Below are 20,984 nucleotides of genomic sequence, written 5' to 3'. Positions count from 1 at the left end.
GCTCCTTCCCACCTGGCTACGGAGGCGCCTATGCTTACTCTCTATCTTATTCACTACTAATATGGACTACTCACACCTATGTAAATTAATTTTTCTCCCAGTTTTTCAAATTCGTGTACACTCACAAACTGCACAAATTTTCAGCATAACAGTATCTTCAGGCTTTCTGCAACTATTCAAATGGTTATTCAAAGTCCTTTGAAAATTTTCATGATAAATATTTGGTAAATATAAATATAAATGTAAATATAAATTTTCATGATAAATATAAAGATTTGAATGAATACATATTCAAATGACTGCTAGAACATGCAACAGCAATTTCTGCATTCAATGTTCACACATGTTCAACAATGCAACCAATTTGATTGCAACTGGCACCTCCGTAGCTAGGTGGGCAGGAGCAGCAGTGCGTAGCACACACTTCTTGATTACACTGGGTTCGAGCCCGTGACCACCAAATATGGAGGATGCGAAAAGGTCAGGGAATAACCATCGCATATCCCCGGAGCAATATGGCCTTAGTTTCTAATGCTCCTAAAAACCAAATAACAACAACAACTGATTGCAATTGTCAAAAATGTTATGGAATCTTAATTTGGAATCAAAATGTTATGGATATTCAATTTGTGGTCAAATGGTTAAATATATATATATAGAAAATATAGTAGAAAATAGTGGAGCAGTCATTTCAGAAGGAAGTATATAAAAAAAATTAAAACACAGAAATAAGTCAATATACAAAACTACAAAATGATATTGTCATATATCGCACAATCCTGGCATTGTTATCAATTGTCAACCATCAGAATTGTGCAACAAGACAACAATATAGTGTCCTTTGTTTCTAACTTAAGTATATGCCACGGCAAGGAAGAATAGTAACATTACATAGTATTAAAAAAAAAAAAAAAAAAACAAGCAATAAGGGGGGGGGGAATTATAGAAAGCCAACATGTAATTTAAAGCATTTTTCTTTTTTTTAATGAAAACTCCAAACATGTTTTTTATGAAACCCCCAAACCTCAAATGGTAAAATATATATATATATAAAATATAGTAGAAAATAGTGGAGCAGTCATTTGAGAAGAAAGTATATAAATAAAATTAATACATAGAAATAAACCAGTATACAAAACTACAAAATGATATTGTCACATATCGCACAATCCTGGAATCGTTATCAATTGTCAACCATCGGAATTGTGCGACAAGACAACAATATAGTGTCCTTTGTTTCTAACTTAAGTATATGCCATGGTAAGGAAGAATAGTAACATTATATAGTATTAAAAAACAAACAAAAGGAGCAATAAGGGGGGAAAATTATAGAAAGCCAACATGTAATTTAAAGCATTTTTCTTTTTTTTATGAAAATCCCAAACGGTACCAAGTATTAGAACCTATAATACTTGGTACCGTACTTGGGTTGGATGTTGAGAAGACGAAAGAAGATATTTGTTGACATTACACTTGAACTTCTGTAGACTGAAATTTTCAAAAAACACGTATGAAGGAAGGTTTTTCCAAAAAAAACAGCAGTTGAATGAATAAACAAGGAAGATGAAAAGTTGGTTCTGTGATTTTGAAGTTGGACAGTAAATGGATGCTGGCTGGTGGCGGCACGTGTACGGACTGTTTTGAAAGAGAGAGCGGGAATTATAGAAGCCATTCAGACGAACAGTGCCCATGGAAGTATCTGTAGAAAAGGCATACAGCAGAAACAGTATGTCTATGAGACAGTGAGTGGAGAAATTCTGTTAGAGGGGAGTCATTAATTAACCTAACTGCCCTCTTCTGAATGGAATCTAGAAACCTGAGAGAGGTTTTGGGGGCACCGCCCCAGATGTGGGAACAATATTCCATGGTAAGGTGGATTTGCGATTTGTACAGAGTGAACAGCTGTTTGGAAGAAAAGTAACGCCAAGAGCAAAAGAGAAAACCAAGTTTATTAGATGCAGAGGAAGCAATATTTGTAATGTGCTTGTGCCAAGAGAGATTAGAAGTCAAGGTAATCCCCAAAAGAGATATATCAGTTTGCCTAGAAATAGGAGTGTCACCAAAAATAAGCTTAGGAGCAGCAGAATCCTTTTTGCAAGATATAAGACAAGACTGAGTTTTAGAAGGATTGAAATCAACTAAGTTCTCTTTGCCCCACTGGAGAATTACCTGGAGATCGGCATTTAAATAATTGGTAGCAGATATTCGAGAAGTTGAAGCTGATTGAGCAAGGCAAGGATTCTCAAAATCCAAAGTGGAATGCAATGTGCTATCATCGACAAAACTATGGATAGAATATCCAGTCAATGCAAAAAGATCATTAATATGCAAGAGAAAAGAGTGGGGGAAAGAACTGAACCTTGGGAGACACCAGCATTAGTGGAGATGTTAGAAAACAGAGAGCTATCTACCATCACCCTCAGTGAGCGATCAGAGAGAAAACTGGATAACCAATTACAAAAAACAGTTGACAAACAATAAGATGAAAGCTTGCTTGGAAGACCTTTATGCCAAACATGGTCGAAAGCCTTTGAGATGTCAAGAGCAACTGCTTGTGTTTCACCGAACTTTTCCACTGAATTTTTCCATAAATGGGTAACATAAGCCAGAATATCGCCAGTGGATTGACACTAATGGATTCCATACTGGCAATTGTTGATCATAGTTTAAGAGTTGGCGGTTAATTGATTTTTCGATTACTTTAGAAAGAGTAGAAGTAATTGCAATGGGATGATAATTGGATGGGAGGGATTTGTCACAGTTTTTAGGAACTGGCTGGATATGAGCAAATTTCCAAGCAGAAGGAAAAACACCTTTCGAATAAGAAAGTGAAAAAAGATGGCAAAGAACAGGAGTAAGTTCAGGAGCACAGGTTTTGAGAACAAGTGGAGAAATACCATCAGGATCTGGAGCTTTCTTAGCACCAAGATTTGTCAAAATCCTTCTGACATCCTTTTGGTGGAATACCACAGGAGGCATTGAATGGAGCATGTTGGGAATGGTGGGAGGTGTTTTACCAAGATCATTAATACATGAGTTGGAAGAAAACTGGGATGCTAGCAGGTCAGCTTTATCCTTGGCTGAAGTGACAACAGAACAATCAGGTTTTTACAGAGGTGGGAGCAGCGATGGGCAAAAGTTGTGGCCAATAGCTTTGGCAAGAGACCAGAATGCTTGGCTACCATTAGGGCAAGAAGCAAGTTTTCTACTCTTAGCCTGTTCGAAATCTAGTTTGGGCTGATTAATAACTGCTCTACAATTGTTGCGAGCTTTGGTGTAGGCAGAAAATGAAACTGAAGAATTGGAAACAAGCCAATTACGATATGCAGCATTCTTCTCTTGAACAGTCTTAGCACATTTATTGGAAAACCAAGGTTTAGATAAAGGACAAGATTTTAAAGTGGAGTGTGGAATAAAGGATTCCATTCCTACAAGAATAATTCCACTGACAGGATCTGAGCGTTGATATCAGAATTTTTGAAACAGTAATCTGACCAAGGAAAAGAAGAAAAGAAATCTCGCAGGTCATCCCATTTTGCATTCTTGTAATGCCAAACAATACGAGGTTGGGAATAGTCTTGAGATAAAGGTTCCATTGGAGAAGAGACAATCACCAAGTTGTGATCTGAGGTGCGAAAGGACCACTCACTTTGACCGTGTATTTAGAAGGGTTGTTTGTGAGAAAAAGATCAAGCATGTTGGCAGTATGGTTAGGATTGTCTGGTATTCTTGTAGGTAAATGAACAATCTGTGAAAGATCATTAATAATTGCAAAAGCCTCAGCATCTTGACCAGCTGGGTCTGTGTGACTTGAAAATGGAAGCCAGCTGGAGTTGTGAACATTAAAATCACCAAGGAAAATTACCTCGCTGTTAGGAAAGTTGGACTGGAGAAAGTCAAGTTGCAAAGAGAGGAAGTCAAAGAGCTCCAAGTGATTAGTGGAGTTGGGAGAATGGTAGAGACAACAGATGAATTTGACACAATAAGGTAGAGAGATTTTAAGCTAGAGAAGATCGAAAAGAGGAGATTCCAAATTACCAAGTCTCTGACAGGGAATGTCGGAAAGGACATATGCACAAGTACCACCTTTGAGGCAAAGGAATCATACAGTGAATAATTTGGGCAACTGAGATGAGCAGTAGTTGAATCAACCGATAACTGATATTCTGTCAGAAAAAGTACATGGGATTTGGCAGACTGCAAGTGGAAATGGACATTGTTGATAGAACTGAGACCAAGTATATTTGTGAAATAAACTAGGAAGTGTTCGGGAGGTTTAGATCTTTTTGCAGATAAGCTTACTCTATTGACAATTCATGGTGTATTCGATAGTAAGAAAAAGTGGAGGAGGGGAGACATGCTGTATGAAGTAATGAAACTTTTGGATATGGCGTACACATGGTAAGAATATACCCAGATCCTTGACAATGCCCCCCCCCCGCATTCCCACTACTCGGACTCCCTCCAGTCACTATCTGGCAGAGTAGAGGTAGCAAAATTATAAACTTGCTGATCCAGAAGCCTCCTAAAGAGTTACCAACAGGTTCAGTATGGTGTACTAACTAGGAGCAGGCCTGTGAACACTATTTTAGAGCTTCATCCTCAAAATGTAAGGAAGATTGGATCTCGCCATAATGTTCATCAACCTCAAAAGTCATCAGTCATACTGCATGATGGAACAGATGGGGAAGGGTTGACTGGAACTTAGCTCTGGAGACTAAACATGGGTTCCACCACTTCAAGCCCCCAATAAGCAAAGTGGTGGTATTGCACCAGTTGATGAGGGTCATCTACCACCTAGTATTGCATGGTAACACAGAGGAGCGGCATTCCTCCATGTGGTGTGGGCACCACATCTCGACCCCTGCTTACGTTGGTTCACACCTGGGTTGTCACCCACAGTGTGCTTGTGCATGGAGGTTACACCCAGGATTACTAACAGTCCATTGTGAAGGTGCAAGCAGAGGATATGACTGTCATAGACCATCTAAACTTCGCCGAAATTGGGTCCACTTGACTTGAATGTTGCCCGAATATCAGTTCCATCAGCATTTTAGACTCCCAGGTAACAAGTACAGCTTGTTTGGCATATCTGAGAGAATGTCTGTGTCAAGGACCAAGGACATAATAAATGTAGGAGAGAAATTTAACTACTATGAAACATCAAATTTTAAAATTAATAATAATGCAGAAAGGCAAAAGCCAAGAAAACCAAAAAAAAACCTAACAGAATGAAATTTAGCAATCACCGAAGAGATTGTCTTTCATAGATTACATATACAGAGTGTTTCAATATACAGACTGTTTCAATTAAATTGAACTGGGATCTACTCACTTATTTTCATTTATATATGTATATACATTAAATCGTCTGGACCTTTTTTTCTCATATTTGGGCTGAAATGTTTGAATATAATGTTTAAATTAGACTGTTTTACCACTTAGATTTGACAATTTCTAAATTTAGTCTCTAATCAACTACTTTTCTCTCAATGGTAAAGTTGTTCCCTATCCTTGGCTTACTCTTAAAACATCACTGATATTCTTCTGAAACTAAATGAAACCAATCGATTTTATTTGAATAAAAAAAAAAAAAAACACAATTGTATGTGGTGCTTGCTTTTTGATTGGCACATTTAGCTGTGTTGAACAGCAAAACTGTATAAAGTTTTGCTGTTCAACTGTACAAAGGCAGCTATGGTGTGTTGTGTCTTCTCTTGCAAATGATAACAAAAGAAATAGCAATCAAATGAATGTATTTTTAAAAATATTCTGAGGTGGAAAGCACTTTCCCATTGAGAAAAAAAACGGTTGATTTTGCAAATTTTAAATTTGAAACTGTAAATCTAAATGGTAACACTTAATCCAATTTTAATATCAAATTCAAAAATTTTAGCCCAAATATGACAAAAAAAAAAAAAAAAAAAAAAAAAGGTCCAGATGACAAATAGAATAAACCTATAAATGAGCAAGATAGACTCCAGTGCATGAAACGCCCTGTTTTTGAAAATAAAATAAAAATAATCTTACACCTTCATAGCAAAAATAATTCAGTGGATTATGTAAGCATTAGCACAAGCATTTTAACATACCTGTCCTTTTGGGTAACTGCAAATGTGCAAATATTTTTGTCCTTTAATTCTATCTTCACATCTTCAAATGCTTCTGTCCCTTTTAAATAAACATATTTCTTAAAAGACATATTTCTGCATGTATATAAATATATAAAACAAAATATGTTGGAAGATAATTTACCATGTGATTATTATAATAACACCAGCAAATTCTACTGGATACTAAAGACTGTCAAACTGAAATACCTATCCTATACACTAAACATTTACACAATTTAAAAATACAATGATTACACAGTAATTTCAATTTGGTGTGTAAAGCAGTTAACTTAAATTATTGTATAACCATTATATTTTTCAATTTATTTCAATTTTTAGTGTAAAGGAGTTCCACAGAGTATACATCTCATTTCAACTATTGCTGCTATCTAGAAGAATTTGCTAGAGCAATTCTGATTATTATGTATAAGATAATTAATTTCTAAAGTATTTCATTTTATACACTAACAATTGCACAATATTTAATTATGCAATATTTAATGCAATGGCATTAGAAATTGCTAGCAGTTTTTACATTATATAAATATACTGGCTATAAAATTAAACTCGGGACTGCTTGAATAAATATATTAAAATAATACACAATATTTCTTAACATTACATTAATTAGCATTAGCATTAGTAGAGGCATTTGATGCAAGAAAGCAAGCTTATGCAGCATCAGACAAAAAAAAAAAAAAAAAAAAAACCACTTCCACTTCACCCCTCTGTTCGTTCAAAATACCTGTCCAGCTGAGCCTTAAACTTATTTAGGCTATCAACCTCCACCACAAGGGATGAAAGTCTGTTCCACCAACCACCCGCAGGCTAAAGGCAAATTTCCGCACGTCTATCCTACATCTGTCTTTCCTCAATTTGAATTTATGCCCTCTCAGGTGATTTTTCTGAGCTAGAGGAAGAATCCCATCAGCATTGAGCATGCTTAAACCATTCAAGGCTTTATACACCTCTATCAGATCACCTCGCTGGTGCCTAGTCTCCAGACACTGTAATTTGCAAAACTTAAGCCTTTCTTCGTAAGAGCACCCCTTTGTTCCATTCACTAATCTTGTTGCCCTTCTCTGTACTCGTTCCAGCAGCTCTACATCCTTCTTGAAATGAGGCCTCCAGACCTGTATACAGTACTCTAGGTGTGGCCTGACCATCGCCTTATACAATGGAATAATCACCTCCTTATCCCTGCTGGAAAAATTCCTGTATATCATTGACAATACTCCATGAGCTACTCTTGCAGCCAGTCTGCACTGCTCAGAGAATTTCATATCTGCCTGCACAACCACCCCCAAGTCCCTTTCATTCTCCACCACTGTCAGTGTTGTACCACAGAGTTGATACGTTGCTCTGGGATTGCTGTTTCCCATGTGTAGTACTTTACATTTGTCAATGTTAAACTTCATTTGCCACCTCTCAGCCCATCTGCTCAACCTTTCCAGATCCTGTTGCAGCAGCATAGTGTCAGTAGTGTCCTTGACAACCCTGCAAACCTTTGTATCGTCTGCAAACTTGGACATTAAGCCCGATATACCATCATCAATATCATTTATAAATACAGAAAACAATAATGGACCCAACACTGAGCCCTGAGGGACTATACTAATAACATCAGTCCACGATGAGCAGTGTCCATTGATTACCACTCTCTGTCTTCTCCCCCTCAACCACCCCTTTATCCATAGCAGCAATTTGCCTCCAATGTCACACTGCTCCAATTTGTGTAGCAGTCTTCCATGTGCAACAGTATCAAAAGCCTTTCTAAGATCCAAGTATATAATATCAAAGTTATTCCCTGCATACAGTTCTTTTGTGACTGCATCATAGTATCCAATCAAGTTGGTCAGGCAAGACTTCCCCTTAACAAAACCATGCTGTGTCTGAGCTATAACTGAAGTCTTGTCTAAATGATCCTGCAGTGCTTCTTTAACCAGTGCCTCCATTAATTTTCCTGGAACAGAAGTTAAGCTCACAGGTCTATAATTACTTGTGTCAGCCTTTGATCCTCCTTTGTGAATTGGGGTCACATTTGCACATTTCCAGTCTATGGGTACCTCCCCTGAGTCCAAGGAAGCTCTCATAATTATGGCTAAGGGTTTGCTTACTTCCTTTGTTGCCTCCTTTAATATAACTGGATAGATCCCATCCACCCGGGTGCCTTTCTTGTGTTTATCTTCAACAGTTTCTCCTCCACTTTACTCCCAGTTATTTCAAGATTCTGTAGCTTACTGCTAGAGTTGAATACACCTCTGGCATTCCCCTCGCTGAATAACTCCTCATGTGTGAATGTCGATGCAAAATATTCATTTAGTTTGTTAGCCACCTGAGCAGGATCATCAACACTTGACCCATCAATATCAAGTGGACCAATCTGATTCATCCCCTTCCTTCTAGAGTTTACATAAGTAAAGAACTCTTTGCTGTTTTTCTTTGCATCCCTTGCCAAGGATTTCTTGTAATCTGCCTTCGCCTGAGAAATCTAATTAATGATGTTAACAAGGATATTGGTGTTAACCATGATTAATGATGATAACAAGGATACTACAAACCTACACTCATCTAAACTCCTGCACTCCTACAAACCAAGGTGCTAATCCACTCTTATATAAAAACAAAAAAATAAAAATAAGATTAAGAATATAAAAGAAAAAGAGAAGAAAGACCAAAGCACCATTCATTCTCAGAGGAGCGAACTCTTTGGAGCGAACTCCAAAAAGGGTTAGTATTTCAATCATTGATCACTATTACAGATAAATATCATGGCTTCCCATGATATTTACACCCCAGGCATAAAAAAAATCAACAAAACATTTTGGTTCATTATTTCTCTTAATCATCAGTGAGAAAGACCATTGTCCATATCAACCATTGGAAAAAATCATTGTGCATATCAAAGTTACAGTATAGTACAGTAACTTTCATGTACTTTTGAATATTTCTGTACAGTAGTGCAGAAATATTCAAAATCATAGAACCACATTTTTTTGAAGAGGAAAATCAAACAGTAAAAGTGAATGCAGGATAATGACTTCAGTTATTGCAGATGTTTTTACAAAATGACTTGCAAAGATTAAGACTACACTAAACAGTGTAAACCTAATAACACAGCACTACATCATACACATACAATAGCACTATGCAAACCTTACGTAATGTGTCAAGATTTGGTTAAGTTACTCTTTCCTGTTGGAATACCTGAAGAAATGTTTTTCCTAACTGCTTTCAAATACTAAGAAATATTGTTCAAGGTCTAATCGTTGAACAATATTTCTTAATATTTGAAGGCAGTTAGGGAAAACATTTCTTCAGGTATTCCCACAGGAAAGACTAACTTAGACCTAAATGTTGTTAAAATGAACTAATGAGACGTGGCAGAGAAGAAAAATGCATGGGATGCATATAAATTATCACGCGACACAGAAGCCTATGGCAGATATAAACTAGTCTGTAATCAAGACACAAAGGCGATTAGGCAAGCGAAGGCAGATTACAACAAATCTTTGGCAAAGGATGCTAAGAAAAACAGCAAGGATTTCTTTATTTATATAAACTCTAAAAAAACAGGGGATAAATCAGATTGGTCAACTTCATATCGATAGTTCAATTGTTGATGATCCCGCTCAGATAGCAAACAAACTGAATTAGCATTTTGCATCTACATTCACACATGAAGAGTTATTAACGAAGGAAAATGGCAGAAGTTATCAAATTGTAATAGGGTGCTTAATGATTTTGTAATAACTGAGAGCAAGTGGAAGAGAAATTGTTGAAGTTAAACATAAGAAGGGCACGTGGGGTGGATGGCATCTATCCAGTTATATTAAAGGAGTTATATCTATTCAGTTATATTAAAGGAACTAAGCAAACCCTTAGCCAAAATTATGAGAGTTACCTTGGATTCAGGGGAAGTCCTCACGGACTGGAGATGTGCAAATTATCCCCAATTCACAAAGGGGGATCGAAGGGTGACACGAGTAATTACAGACCAGTTAGTTTAACTTTTGTTCCAGGTAAAACAATGGACTCGGTGGTTAAAGATTCATTGCAGGATCATCTAGACAAGAATGCAGCAATAATTCAGACACAGCATGGGTTTGTTAAGGGAAAGTCTTGTCTCACAAATTTGATTGGATATTATGACGTGGTTACAAAGGAACTGGATGCAAAAAATAATTCTGATATCATATATTTGGATTTCAGGATAGCTTTTGACAATGTTGTGCATGGAAAACTACTGTACAAATTGGAGCAGAATGCTATTAAGGGTAAGTTGCTACAATGGATAAAAGGGTGGTTGAGCAGGAGAAGACAGAGGGTGGTAATCAATGGATGCTGCTCTTCATGGACTAATGTTATGACACAGAGACAACCCCCAAGGCAGAATGCGCTGGTCCCGAAGGAACTAGTAGTTGTTGGTGACTCTATTGTCAGGGAAACGGGGAACATGCTTTGTAAAAAAGATAGGTGGAACAGGACCAGGGCATGTCTGCCAGGGGCAAAGGTTGATGACGTTGTAGAGCGAATATCATCTTTTAAGGGCACAAAAGGTGATATAGTTGTACACGTTGGCACTAATAATATTAAGAGTAGGAGACCGGCAGAATTACTTAACAAGTACAGGTCACTGTTGAACAAAAGCCGAGAATTAGGGTTGAATTTGAAAGTGTCTGCAATTCTGCCCAGACACGATAGGAAGGAGTATATGATGAGAGCCTTGTCGATCAATTCGGCCCTGGAAAGATTGCGCAAGGCTCAAGGGGTAGAATTTTTTTCAGCCTGGACTGTACTTGTTAACAGGAGAGATTGCTTCTACAGGGATGGGATACACTTAAATAGAAAGGGTGCAAGAATATTTGCTGATGCTATCGAGGCAGTGTTAGGTGGGTCGGAAAACTGCTAGCTTGGGGGGAGACAAAGACCAATAGATTGACAGTAGCCACTGGCAGAGGTGAAAGAGATTCTTGCACTGCTTCTATTAGAATGAGCAGAAGCCTGGAAAACAAGATGCATGGTATTTTAGAGACTGCTGGGAGCCATTGCAATACAAGTAAACACATGGGTTATGTTAGGGTAGCTAAGAATAGAAACAGGTGCAGGTATACTTGCGAGTACACCAATGCTAGGAGTTTAGTAAATAAATTTGATGAATTTGAGGTATTGCTCAAAACATCAAAGGCAGATGTTGTTGGGATATCAGAGACATGGTGTCACACAGATATAAGGGATGCAGTACTGCAATTTGGGGAGTACGTCTACAGAAAGGATAGACAGGATAGGAAGGGGGGAGGGGTTATGCTATTAGTTAAGAAACACATAAAAACCAAGGAAGTGAAGCCAGTCGACATCGCCGGACAGTGCAGTGTTGAGTCAGTTTGGTGTGACATAAGCATTGGGAGATCAAAATTGAGAGTAGGAGTGTGCTATAGGCCTAATGACTCTGATGAGTATAATAAGGAACTGTACAGGGAAATAGAGTGGGCCAGTAAATCAGAGAGTCTTATAATGGGAGATTTTAATTTCCCAGATATTGTCTGGAATTTGGGGGCTGGTCACTCACACACTAGCAAGGATTTTGTGGATTTGTTGGACGATTGTTTTCTACAACAGCATGTTCGGGAGGCAACTAGAGGGAGTAATACTCTTGATTTGATTATCAGCAGTGATTCTTCATGCATTAAGAATCTGCAGATAAACGAACCACTAGGTGGCAGTGATCACAGTGTGCTGAAGTGGGATTTACTCAAAGAGGTAACTACCATTAGGGGTAAAGGGAAGGGTTATCGCTTCCGTAAAGGCGACTACGATGGACTGAGACAGTATTTAAATTCTATACAGTGGGACCAACTGATGATGTTACCAACAGCAAATTCAAAATGGGAAGCATTCAAACAACTTATCTTGGAAGCTACTAGGCTTTACATACCAACTAAGAAATATTGTTCAAGGTTTAGGCCAAAATGGATGTCAGATGAACTAATGAGGCATATGGCAGAGAAGAAAAATGCATGGGATACTTACAAATTAACACATGACACAGAAGCCTATGATAGATACAAGTTGATATGCATCCAAGTTACAAAGGAAGTTAGGCAGGCAAAGGCAGATTACGAGAAATCCGTGGCAAGGGATGCAAAGAAACACAGCAAAGAGTTCTTTACTTATGTTAACTCTAGAAGGAAGGGGATGAATCAGATTGGTCCACTTGATATTGATGGGTCAACTGTTGATGATCCTGCTCAGGTAGCTAACAAACTAAATGAATATTTTGCATCGACATTCACACATGAGGAGTTATTCAGCAAGGGGAATGCCAGAGGTGTATTCAACTCTAGCAGTAAGCTACAGAATCTTGAAATAACTGGGAGTAAAGTGGAGGAGAAACTGTTGAAGATAAACACAAGAAAGGCACCCGGGGTGGATGGGATCTATCCAGTTATATTAAAGGAGGCAGCAAAGGAAGTAAGCAAACCCTTAGCCATAATTATGAGAGCTTCCTTGGACTCAGGGGAGGTACCCATAGACTGGAAATGTGCAAATGTGACCCCAATTCACAAAAGAGGATCAAAGGCTGACACAAGTAATTATAGACCTGTGAGCTTAACTTCTGTTCCAGGAAAATTAATGGAGGCACTGGTTAAAGAAGCACTGCAGGATCATCTGGACAAGACTTCAGTTATAGCTCAGACACAGCATGGTTTTGTTAAGGGGAAGTCTTGCCTGACCAACTTGATTGGATATTATGATGCAGTCACAAAAGAACTGGATGCAGGGAATAACTTTGATATTATATACTTGGATCTTAGAAAAGCTTTTGATACTGTTGCACATGGAAGACTGCTACACAAATTGGAGCAGTGTGACATTGGAGGCAAATTGCTGCTATGGATAAAGGGGTGGTTGAGGGGGAGAAGACAGAGAGTGGTAATCAATGGACACTGCTCATCGTGGACTAATGTTATTAGTGGAGTCCCTCAGGGCTCAGTGTTGGGTCCATTATTGTTTTCTGTATTTATAAATGATATTGATGATGGTATATCAAGCTTAATGTCCAAGTTTGCAGATGACACAAAGGTTGGCAGGGTTGTCAAGGACACTACTGACACTATGCTGCTGCAACAGGATCTGGAAAGGTTGAGCAGATGGGCTGAGAGGTGGCAAATGAAGTTTAACATTGACAAATGTAAAGTACTACACATGGGAAACAGCAACCCCATTGCAGCGTATCAACTCTGTGGTACTACACTGACAGTGGTAGAGAATGAAAGGGACTTGGGGGTAGTTGTGCAGGCAGATATGAAGTTCTCTGAGCAGTGCAGACGGGCTGCAAGAGTAGCTCATGGAGTATTGTCAATGATATACAGGAATTTTTCCAGCAGAGATAAGGAGGTGATTATTCCATTGTATAAGGCAATGGTCAGGCCACACCTAGAGTACTGTATACAGGTCTGGAGGCCTCATTTCAAGAAGGATGGAGAGCTGCTGGAACGAGTACAGAGAAGGGCAACAAGATTAGTGAATGGAACAAAGGGGTGCTCTTACGAAGAAAGGCTTAAGTTTTGCAAATTACAGTGTCTGGAGACTAGGCACCAGCGAGGTGATCTGATAGAGGTGTATAAAGCCTTGAATGGTTTAAGCATGCTCAACGCTGATGGGATTCTTTCTCTAGCTCAGAAAAATCACCTGAGAGGGCATAAATTCAAATTGAGGAAAGACAGATGTAGGATAGACGTGAGGAAATTTGCGTTTAGCCAGCGGGTGGTTGGTTGGTGGAACAGACTTCCATCCCTTGTGGTGGAGGTTGATAGCTTAAATAAGTTTAAGGCTCAGCTGGACAGGTATTTGGAACGAACAGAGGGGTGAAGTGGAAGTGGGTTTTTTTTTTTTTTTTGGCTGACGCTGCATAAGCTTGCTTTCTTGCATCAAATACCTCTACTAATGCTAATGCTAATGTTATTAGTGGAGTCCCTCAAGGTTTGGTGTTGGGTCCTCTGTTGTTTTGTATATTTATCAATGATATTGATGAAGATATATCAGGCTTAGTGTCGAAGTTTGTAGATGACACAAAGGTTGGCAGGGTTGTTAATAACAGTATGCTGCTGCAAAAAAGAAGAATCTAGAAAAGTTGGGAAGATGGGCTGAGAAGTGGCAACTGAAGCTTAACATTGACAAATGCTAAGTACTGCAAATGGGTAGAAGTAACCCCAGAGGAATGTACCAACTGTGTGGTACTACACTTAGGGTGATAGAAAATGACAAATACTTGGGAGTAATTGTGCAGTCAGATATGAAGTTTTCTGAGCAATGCAGGCAGGCTGCAAGAGCAGGTCACGGGGTTTTGTCAATGGTATACAGGAATTTTGCTAGCAGGGAAAAGGAGGTGATTATCCCTTTGTATAAGGCAATGGTCAGGCCGTGACCTGAGTACTGCATACAGGTCTGAAGGCCTCATTTTAGGAAGGATGCAGATTTGTTTGAGCATGTACAGAGAAGAGCAACAAGATTGGTGAGTTGAATGAAGAGATCCTCTTACCAAGAGAGGCTTAAGTTCTGCAAATTGCAGCATCTGGAGACCAGGCACTTGCAAAGTGATCTGATTGAGGTTAATAAAGCCTTGAATGAGTTGAGCCCGCTGAATTCTGATGGGATTCTTCCATTTGCTCAGATTACAAACCTAAGGAGTTATAAATTTAAATTGTGGAAATACAATTGTAGAATAGATGTGTGGAAATTTGCCTTTGGCCAGCGGCCAGTTAATTGCTGGAACAAACTTCCATCTGTCGTTGTGGAAGTTGATAGCTTAAACAAATTCAAGGAGTAACTGGACAAACTTTTAGAGGGAATGGTTGTGTGAATTTTTTTTTTTTTTTTTGGCTGATGCTACATAAGTTCATATGCTTGCTTTCTTGCATCACATGTCTCTATCTATATCATTAAATTAAAAGAGAAGTGCCTTCAAGTAATCAGGACGATTGATGAAAACTTATTACAGCAGGTCACAAAAAATTTTTTGCTTATTACAGAAAACTGCAAACTAAATGAGAGCACTCTTGCTAACTTTTTTATTTTAGAACCAAAACTGCATTGTTTCTGTTAAATGAAGTTTTTTTCCATAGAGTTATGTCAATTTGTTCAAATGATACTGCAAATTAATAACCACCAGTTTGTTCCATGCCCATTAGCATTAGCATTAGTAGAGGCATTTGATGCAAGAAAGCAAGCTTATGCAGAATCAGCCAAAAAAAAAAAAAAAAAAAAAAAAACCCACTTCCACTTCACCCCTCCGTTCGTTCAAAATACCTGTCCAGCTGAGCCTTAAACTTATTTAGGCTATTAACCTCCACGACAAGGGATGGAAGTCTGTTCCACCAACCAACCACCTCGGAGCAATATGGCCTTAGTTGCTAATGCTCCTAAAAGCCAAATAACTAACTAACTAACCAACCAACCACCCGCTGGCTAAAGGCAAATTTCCGCACGTCTATCCTACATCTGTCTTTCCTCAATTTGAATTTATGCCCTCTCAGGTGATTATTCTGAGCTAGAGGAAGAATCCCATCAGCATTGAGCATGCTCAAACCATTCAAGACTTTATACACCTCTATCAGATCACCTCGCTGGTGCCTAGTCTCCAGACATTGTAATTTGCAAAACTTTAGCCTTTCTTCGTAAGAGCACCCCTTTGTTTCATTCACTAATCTTGTTGCCCTTCTCTGTACTCGTTCCAGCAGCTCTACATTCTTCTTGAAATGAGGCCTCCAGACCTGTATACAGTACTCTAGGTGTGGCCTGACCATTGCCTTATACCATTTGCTATTTGCATGTATCTGCATACAACAGCATGTGCATGCAAAAACTAGGAACTATGTATTATGTAGAACAAAGACAAAAGTCAGAAAGAGGAATTTTGTGGGCTAAGACCACTGAATCAAAGCAAAAAGATCTTATAACCATAATGAATATAAAAATCAAAAAATGGTAAGGAAAAAGTGAATCTATGGTATACACTCAAATTTATGGATATACAATGGAAAAAAAAAAAAAAACACTGTCATATAATGCACAATCTCAATGCAGGAAGAATATAGCTTCTCAATATGCATTCATAAAACTAAAGGCTCATGAGAAATAAAGTTACAGAAAGGTAAAACATCAAAATAAAATTCAGAAAAACAGATCAGCTCAGGTAGTTCAGAGTCACGATAATAATACAAATAAAAATAAGAAGGATGAAAAAAGGAAAATAATACAATGAGAAAAAAAAAAAAAAAAAAATTAGAAATGACAAGAAAAAAAAAAGAAAGAAAAATGTTCCAGCATGTTATACCATGGCAGCTAGTGTTTCCAAATTCCTGACAGATATTAATCTTCAGGATTCGGGAACAAGAAATCGGAATTCCTGAAATCATAAGTTATTCTGTATTTTTCATAACATTTTATTTACATGTTTTAAATAATAATGAGTGACCATAATAATAAACAGTGAATCAATTTTCTGTGATAAGGTTATACTAAAAGTTTCAGAGGTTTTCTGTAAAAAAAAAAAAAAATAATAATAATAATAAATGAATGGTTTATTATTATTATGAACCAATATATTGTGACAAGATTATATATTTCAATAACATGTAAACATGATCTCTACCTGATATAGAATTTGATAACAGAAAACATTAAAAGAAGGGAACATTATCACAAAATAAATGTCAAATAAAAATCATTTAAAAAATTGAAAGAACACCACAAATATTTAATATTTAAAAGTTATATTCTTAAAATGAAATTTTAAAACACACAAAGCATTAATTGCTCTATCCAATAGTCTTGATCTTTGTTTCGTGAATATTCCAGATGTAGAAAAATTTCTTTCATTTTGCATCGACATTGGTCAAATTGCTAAGAGTGCATCCAAAAGGATCAAGTTGGGCATTAGGGTACTTGCTTTGTATAAGCTCATTTCCTTTATTAACAATGAAAACATTCTGTCAGCTTGCCTTGATTTTGGTTCTGCCATTGAAACTGATATTGCTTTGGCTAATTCAGATTTTAGAACAGTTTTTGATTTCACGTTGGAATACTCCACAACAACATTCACATCTTCTCTTTGCATTTCTTCTGTTAAAGCACATTTTCCTTTAAAAAGTCTTTCCATTAATGATTTTACAATCAAGCTATTTCATTCTTATTTGCCAAAGCAAAAAAGTTGTTCTTTTCTTCCTCGTATAAACAACTAACACTGCTTGAATATTTAATGAGGGATACCAGATCTTTATTCCGGCATTTAAGCAATTCATTTCTAGTTTCTTTTAAAAGCATACTACTCAAAGCAGAATTCTGTTTTTCCAAATTACTAAAAAAGAAACTTAAAAATTCCTTTGCTTGTTAGAAGAATTGCATCATGATTACTTAATGCTTCAACTTCTAATCGAACAGGTTTTAAGCAATTTAACGTATCTCCCACAATCATGATATTCCTCTCTCCATAATTGACTGGCTTCAGTTGTTGTAAAACAATTTTTATCGGATTTAGGATCTTTAAAAATCTTTCAATCATTCTTTCTAATGTGTTCCAGCATGTTTTACAGTCCAAAATTACTTGTAACTCCATTTTTTCACTCTTGATTATTTCCTGCTGCAAAAGAGAATTTCTCTCTGAATAATATTTAAATAGTTTTACAATTTCTCTTATATTAAAAATTGCTGGAGAGACATTGTCTTGCAGATCATACTAATCAGCACAGGCTACATTATCTGAATTGGAATCATTGCTTTCATTTTTCTTGCATCTGAGAGTGTCAAGAAATTAGGCGCCAACTCAGCATTCTGATGGGCATTTATGACCATCTATGAGAGTTTGAAGAGAAGGGTGGATGCCATTGAAGAAATTAAAAAACGAGGAGCCCATCAAGCTCTCAGCTGCCCAACTCAATGCCAGAGTTCACTCTTGTGCATCAAGCAATACAGCGGCAATCTTCAGGGCAGAATGTGTTGGTCCTACACAAGCTTTTAAGGACACAAAGGGTGATATTGTTGTACATGTTGGCACTAATGACATTAAAAGTAGGAATCTGCAGATTTACTTAGCAAGTGGAGATCAATGTTGCAAAAAGTCATATGACCCCAGCGGCTCACATCTGGTAAGTATAGGCTTGGCACACCCAGGGTCCTGAGCTGGATATCATCATTCTTCTTTCTCCTCTGTCTTGGCGATTCCCATCTACTTCTCTCTCTCTCTCTCTCTCTCTCTCTCTCTCTCTCTCTCTCTCTCTCTCTCTCTCTCTTAGGGTTAACTCAGAAATTTTTTTTAGCTGGTGCAGCATAAGCCTCAGGCTTCCTTGCACTATATGGCTAGTAATAATAATAATAAGTCAGGGTTAAATTTGAAAGTGTCTGCAATTCTGCCCAGACATGATAGGAGGGAGTATATGATGAGAGCCTTGTCAATCAATTCGACCCTGGAGATATTATGCAAGGCTCATGGGGTAGAATTTTTCTCAGCATGATCTGTGATTGTTAACAGGAGAGACTGTTTCTACAGGGATGGGATACACATAAATAGAAAGGGTACAAGAATATTTGCCAATGCTATAGAGGCAGTGTTAGGTGGGTCGGAAAACTGCTAGCTTGGGAGGGTTCAGACTAATAGATTAACAGTAGCCACAGGCAGAGCTGAAAGTGATTCTTGCACTGCTTCTATTTGAATGAGCAGCAGCATGGAAAGCAATGTGCAGGAAATTTCAAGGACTGCTGGGAGTCATCATGGAACAAGTAAATACATGGGCTGTGTTAGGATAACTAAGAGTAAGAATAGGTGCATGTATACTTGCATTTACACCAATGCTTTGAGTATAGTAAATAAATATGATGAATTTGAAGTGCTGATCAAGACATTAAATGCAGATACAGGCAGTTCTCGCTTTACGAGTTCTCGGGTTTACGAGTTTTTTTTCTCCCAAATATCAAGTATCAACAAAATCGAAATTATGAACATTAATTGCAAAAAATGAATGTTAAACATTCATAAATACCGCATTTATGCATGTACAGTGCACGCAATACAGTGTACCCTGCTTTACAATATTAATCAGTTCTAGAGACACCATCATACATTAAAATATTGTAATGTGAACCTAATAACACATTGTTTTTTGGTAATTTGTTTCAAGATCTCGGAAGTTGAAATTTTCGCTATATAACTAAGCTCTAAAATGTCATTTTTAAGGTTACGAGCTTGACCTTAGGGACATATAAAAGGTTGTGAGCGTGGTTTGTAAATTGTATTAGTTACCAATTCAAATCAATTCACCCCAGGGGCTCACATCTGGTGAGTTTGGGCTTGGCACACCCAGGATCCTGAGCTGGATATCATCATTCTTCTCTTTCTTGGTGATTTCCTTTTACTTCTGACTCTTGTTTGTCTCTCTCTCTCTCTCTCTCTCTCTCTCTCTCTGTCAGGATAACTCAGAAATTCTTTTTTGGCTAGTGCAGCAAAATCCTCAGGCTTCTTTGCACCACCATATGGCTAATAATAATAATAAATCATTAAAATGCACTACACTTTCATCATTATCATATATTCGGTTATAAGAATCAATTTTGAACACCTTTGTGATATTTTTCTAAAGCACATTTCTGGAGGTCACGACCATAAAACAATAAAAACAATTTGCACTTTCCGGTTTATTGGGCTTTTCTGTTACTGCAAGCAATTATAAACAGGTGGTAAATTTGATCTTCTAACTTTTGCGAAAATACCGATAGCTGGAATTGTGTGGTTTTTTACGTTATTATGGTGAAATGTTTTCCCCTATACTGAAATCTTCAATCGTATAAAAAACATAAATAAATTTTCAGAATCTTCTCTTCATTCCTTTTTCTTAAGCTTCGTAAACTTGTTACTCCACGCGAATCGTGTTAGTTGCAATTTTGTGTGTGCCATTAAAAAATGCTTATGCATGCAATCATGAAATTTATAATTAAAAAGAGAAGATTATCTTGAAAACAAATTACTCTTGAAACATTTCTGAAGAAGACAACTCCTTGTGCAACAAACCAACAAGTGCCGAGCCAATAATGAGTGATCAACGAGTATGCATTTAGTCGATGAAGATGAAGTATAAACTTCTTTAACATTTTTATAAGTTTACTAACATTTTTGTAAGTGGTAAATAATTTTTCTATTATTATAATTTGCTTGATTTTACAGGCTTCGTTTTGATTTATTTCGATAAATCAATCATTGTTTAAACATAAACTAATTAGCTAACTAATTTCATTGTTGAGAATGTAACCCCCTATTTTTACCTTATGTCCAAGGGAAGTAAATTTCCGCTTTACTAGCATGCGCTAGGAATGAATTAACTCGTAAAGTCGAGAACTACCTGTATTGCTGGGATATCAGAGACGTGGTGTCACACAAATATAATGAATACAGAATTAAAATTTGAGGAGTACAATGTGTACAGAAGGGATAGACATTATTATTATTATTATTATTATTACTCTTATAGTATTTTTCCCTGATTGGGATTTTCCACTCTGTGATGGGTACTGCTACCAAGTACAGAGGGTGCTGTAATGTCTGGTGTTACCGTTGGTCGAGGAAATCTCTGACTATCCTACAGGTGTTCAGGATTGAAACTTTCTGGAGTTCCTTGTAGGTGTTTTCTGGGAGACCTATTGCTGCTAGGCTGCTATGTAGAGTCTTTGGCACCATACTGGTGGGTGACACAATGATCGGGATAGTCGATATTTCTTGCATATGCCACATCTCCTTGACCTCATGTCTCAGGTTCGTGTACTTCCTAATTTTTTCCTTGTGGGTTTTCTGGACATTGTTAGTGTTGGGCACCGCTATGTCAA

At 37.4% G+C, this 20,984-nt stretch overlaps 1 protein-coding gene across 1 annotated transcript in view; it reads right to left on the bottom strand.

Moving 5' to 3' along the window:
- Positions 1-20,984, bottom strand: part of LOC150089573 (uncharacterized) — a 183,973-nt gene that overhangs the window by 77,762 nt on the left and 85,227 nt on the right. The window contains exon 5 of the mRNA XM_090368672.1: positions 6,093-6,171. Coding sequence (XP_090224798.1) covers positions 6,093-6,171 — 79 coding nt within the window. The remainder of the gene's footprint in view (positions 1-6,092; positions 6,172-20,984) is intronic.

Source organism: Mastigoproctus giganteus, chromosome 2, assembly GCF_048544385.1.
Source record: "Mastigoproctus giganteus isolate SK-2022 chromosome 2, ASM4854438v1, whole genome shotgun sequence".
In the NCBI taxonomy this organism is placed as follows: domain Eukaryota; kingdom Metazoa; phylum Arthropoda; class Arachnida; order Uropygi; family Thelyphonidae; genus Mastigoproctus; species Mastigoproctus giganteus.
The sequence above is the reverse complement of the archived record's forward strand: the minus strand, read 5'-3'. Positions and strand labels throughout refer to the sequence as shown.